General features: G+C 65.0%; 1 protein-coding gene across 1 annotated transcript in view; it reads left to right on the plus strand.

Annotated features, from left to right (window-relative positions):
• The first annotated feature begins 122 nt into the window (after positions 1-122).
• LOC119585924 (glutenin, high molecular weight subunit DY10-like) overlaps positions 123-3,428 on the plus strand; it is a 16,493-nt gene continuing 13,187 nt past the window's right edge. The window contains exons 1-9 of the mRNA XM_037934645.1: positions 123-347; positions 424-520; positions 990-1,120; positions 1,407-1,476; positions 1,561-1,843; positions 2,031-2,227; positions 2,263-2,765; positions 2,871-2,975; positions 3,140-3,220. Of these exons, the coding sequence (XP_037790573.1) occupies positions 123-347; positions 424-520; positions 990-1,120; positions 1,407-1,476; positions 1,561-1,843; positions 2,031-2,227; positions 2,263-2,765; positions 2,871-2,975; positions 3,140-3,220 (1,692 nt within the window). The remainder of the gene's footprint in view (positions 348-423; positions 521-989; positions 1,121-1,406; positions 1,477-1,560; positions 1,844-2,030; positions 2,228-2,262; positions 2,766-2,870; positions 2,976-3,139; positions 3,221-3,428) is intronic.

Consider the following 3,428-nt stretch of genomic DNA (forward strand, 5'->3'; position numbering starts at 1 on the left):
CTAGAAATAATGCAATGAGTGATCAGTGCACATTCGGAGCGTTAGCAACAGCTATTCCCGAGAGGTGTTGACCCGCTCGGCTTCCTTCTCGCTCCGGACTGAATCAATACCCATTCCAATGGATGCGAGTGCGCCAATCGAGAGCCACAAACCGTCGAGGCCAGCAGACCAGTCGAGGCCGCGAGCAGTGGGTCACAGGACCGTCTAGTGCCAGCATGAGCCTCAGTGCCAGCAGGAGCCAGTCGAGTGCCAGCTGGAGCCAGGTGAGGGCCAGCTGGAGCCAGTCTAGTGCCAGCAGGAGCCAGTCTAGTGCCAGGCAGGAGCCAGTCGAGTGCCAGCAGGAGCCAGTCAGTGCCAGCAGGAGCCAGTCGAGTGCCAGCAGGAGCCAGTCGAGGGCCAGCAGGAGCCCGTCAGGGCCAGCAGGAGCCAGTCGAGTGCCAGCAGGAGCCAGTCGAGGGCCAGCAGGAGCCAGTCAAGTGCCAGCAGGAGCTAGTCGAGGGCCAGCAGGAGCCAGTCGAGGGCCAGCAGGAGCCAGTCAAGTGCCAGCAGGAGCCAGTCCAGTGCCAGCAGGAGCTAGTCGAGGGCCAGCAGGAGCCAGTCGAGTGCCAGCAGGAGCCAGTCAAGTGCCAGCAGGAGCCAGTCAAGTGCCAGCAGGAGGTAGTCGAGTGCCAGCAGGAGCCAGTCGAGAGCCAGCAGGAGCCAGTCGAGAGCCAGCAGGAGCCAGTCGAGAGCCAGCAGGAGCCAGTCGAGAGCCAGCAGGAGCCAGTCGAGTGCCAGCAGGAGCCAGTCGAGTGCCAGCGGGAGCCAGTCGGGCCAGCAGGAGCCAGTCGAGAGCCAGCAGGAGCCAGTCGAGTGCCAGCAGGAGCCAGTCGAGTGCCGGGAGGAGCCAGTGGAGGTGCCAGCAGGAGCCAGTCGAGAGCCAGCAGGAGCCAGGTTAGTGCCAGCAGGAGCCAGTCGAGAGCCAGCAAGAGCCAGGTGAGGGCCAGCAGGAGCCAGGTCAGGGCCAGCAGGAGCCAGTCGAGGGCCAGCAGGAGCCAGTCGAGGCCAGCAGGAGCTAGTCGAGGGCCAGCAGGAGCCAGTCAAGTGCCAGCAGGAGCCAGTCGAGGGCCAGCAGGAGCCAGTTAGTCGAGTAGTCGAGTGCCAGCAGGAGCCAGTCGAGAGCCAGCAGGAGCCAGGAAAGCCAGCAGGAGCCAGTCGAGTGCCAGCAGGAGCCAGTCGAGAGCCAGCAGGAGCCAGTCGAGGCCAGCAGGAGCCAGTCGAGGGCCAGCAGGAGCCAGGTGAGGGCCAGCAGGAGCCAGGTGAGGGCCAGCAGGAGCCAGTCGAGAGCCAGCAGGAGCCAGTCGAGAGCCAGTAGGAGCCAGCAGGAGCCAGTCGAGTGCCAGCAGGAGCCAGTCGAGTGCCAGCAGGAGCCAGTCGAGTGCCAGCAGGAACCAGGTGAGAGCCAGCAGGAGCCAGTCGAGTGCCAGCAGGAACCAGGTCAGTGCCAGCAGGAGCCAGTCGAGTGCCAGGAGGAGCCAGTCGAGTGCCAGCAGGAGCCAGTCGAGAGCCAGCAGGAGCCAGGTGAGAGCCAGCAGGAGCCAGTCGAGTGGCAGAAGGAGCCAGTCAAGTGCCAGCAGGAGCCAGGTGAGGGCCAGCAGGAGCCAGTCAAGTGCCAGCAGGAGCCAGTCGAGGGCCAGCAGGAGCCAGTAGAGTGCCAGCAGGAGCTAGTCGAGTGCCAGGAGGAGCCAGTCGAGAGCCAGCAGGAACCAGGTGTGTGCCAGCAGGAGCCAGTCGAGAGCCAGCAGGAGCCAGTCAAGTGCCAGCAGGAGCTAGTCGAGTGCCAGCAGGAGCCAGTCGAGTGCCAGTAGGAGCCAGTCGAGTGCCAGCAGGAGCCAGTCGAGTGCCAGCAGGAGCCAGTCAAGTGCCAGCAGGAGCCAGGTGAGAGCCAGCAGGAGCCAGTCGAGGGCCAAGCAGTCAAGTGCCAGCAGGAGCCAGTCAAGTGCCAGCAGGAGCCAGGTGAGGGCCAGCAGGAGCCAGTCAAGTGCCAGCAGGAGCCAGTCGAGGGCCAGCAGGAGCCAGGCGAGGGCCAGCAGGAGCTCAGTCGAGGGCCAGCAGGAGCCAGGTGAGGGCCAGCAGGAGCCAGTCGAGAACCAGCAGGAGCCAGGTGAGGGCCATCAGGAGCCAGTCGAGTGCCAGCAGGAGCCAGGTGAGGGCCAGCAGGAGCCAGGTGAGAGCCAGCAGGAGCCAGGTGAGGGCCATCAGGAGCCAGTCAAGTGCCAGCAGGAGCCAGTCGAGACCAGCAGGAGCCTGGTGAGGGCCAGCAGGAGGCAGGTGAGAGCCAGCAGGAGCCAGTCGAGACCAGCAGGAGCCAGGTGAGAGCCAGCAGGAGCCAGGTGAGTGCCAGCAGGAACCAGGTGAGAGCCAGCAGGAGCCAGGTGAGAGCCAGCAGAAACCAGTCGAGACCAGCAGGAGCCAGTCGAGGGCCAGCAGGAGCCAGTCGAGACCAGCAGGAGCCAGTCGAGACCAGCAGGAGCCAGGTGAGAGCCAGCAGGAGCCAGGTGAGGGCCAGCAGGAGCCAGTTGAGTGCCAGCAGTAGCCAGTCGAGAGCCAGCAGGAGCCAGGTGAGTGCCAGCAGGAGCCAGTCAAGTGCCAGCAGGAGCCAGGTGAGTGCCAGCAGGAGCCAGGTGAGAGCCAGCAGGAGCCAGGTGAGAGCCAGCAGGAGCCAGGTGAGTGCCAGCAGGAGCGGGGGAGCCAGCAGGAGCCAGGTGAGAGCCAGCAGGAGCCAGGTGAGTGCCAGCAGGAGCCAGGTGAGAGCCAGCAGGAGCCAGTCGAGTGCCAGCAGGAGCCAGTCGAGTGCCAGCAGGAGCCAGTCGAGTGCCACCAGGAGCCAGTCGAGTGCCAGCAGTAGCCAGTCGAGTGCCAGCAGTAGCCAGTCGAGGGCCAGCAGGAGCCAGGTGAGAGCCAGCAGGAGCCAGGTGAGGGCCAGCAGGAGCCAGGTGAGTGCCAGCAGGAGCCAGTCGAGTGCCAGCAGGAGCCAGGTGAGGGCCAGCAGGAGCCAGGTGAGTGCCAGCAGGAGCCAGGTGAGGGCCAGCAGGAGCCAGGTGAGTGCCAGCAGGAGCCAGGTGAGTGCCAGCAGGAGCCAGTCGAGTGCCAGCAGGAGCCAGTCGAGTGCCAGCAGGAGCCAGTCGAGTGCCAGCAGGAGCCAGTCGAGTGCCAGCAGGAGCCAGTCGAGTGCCAGCAGGAGCCAGTCGAGTGCCAGCAGGAGCCAGTCGAGTGCCAGGAGGAGTCAGTCGAGAGCCAGCAGGAGCCAACCGAGACCAGCAGGAACCAGATGATAGCCAGTCAGTATGAGGCCGAAGCTAAATGTTAATCGAACAACAAAGTGCCCGATTCTGCTGGGTATTTGGAGTGGAGAGTGAGATAGCGACTTGTTTTGCTTCCACTTTGTC

This window comes from Penaeus monodon, chromosome 20 (genome assembly GCF_015228065.2).
Source record: "Penaeus monodon isolate SGIC_2016 chromosome 20, NSTDA_Pmon_1, whole genome shotgun sequence".
Taxonomy (NCBI): Eukaryota; Metazoa; Arthropoda; class Malacostraca; order Decapoda; family Penaeidae; genus Penaeus; species Penaeus monodon.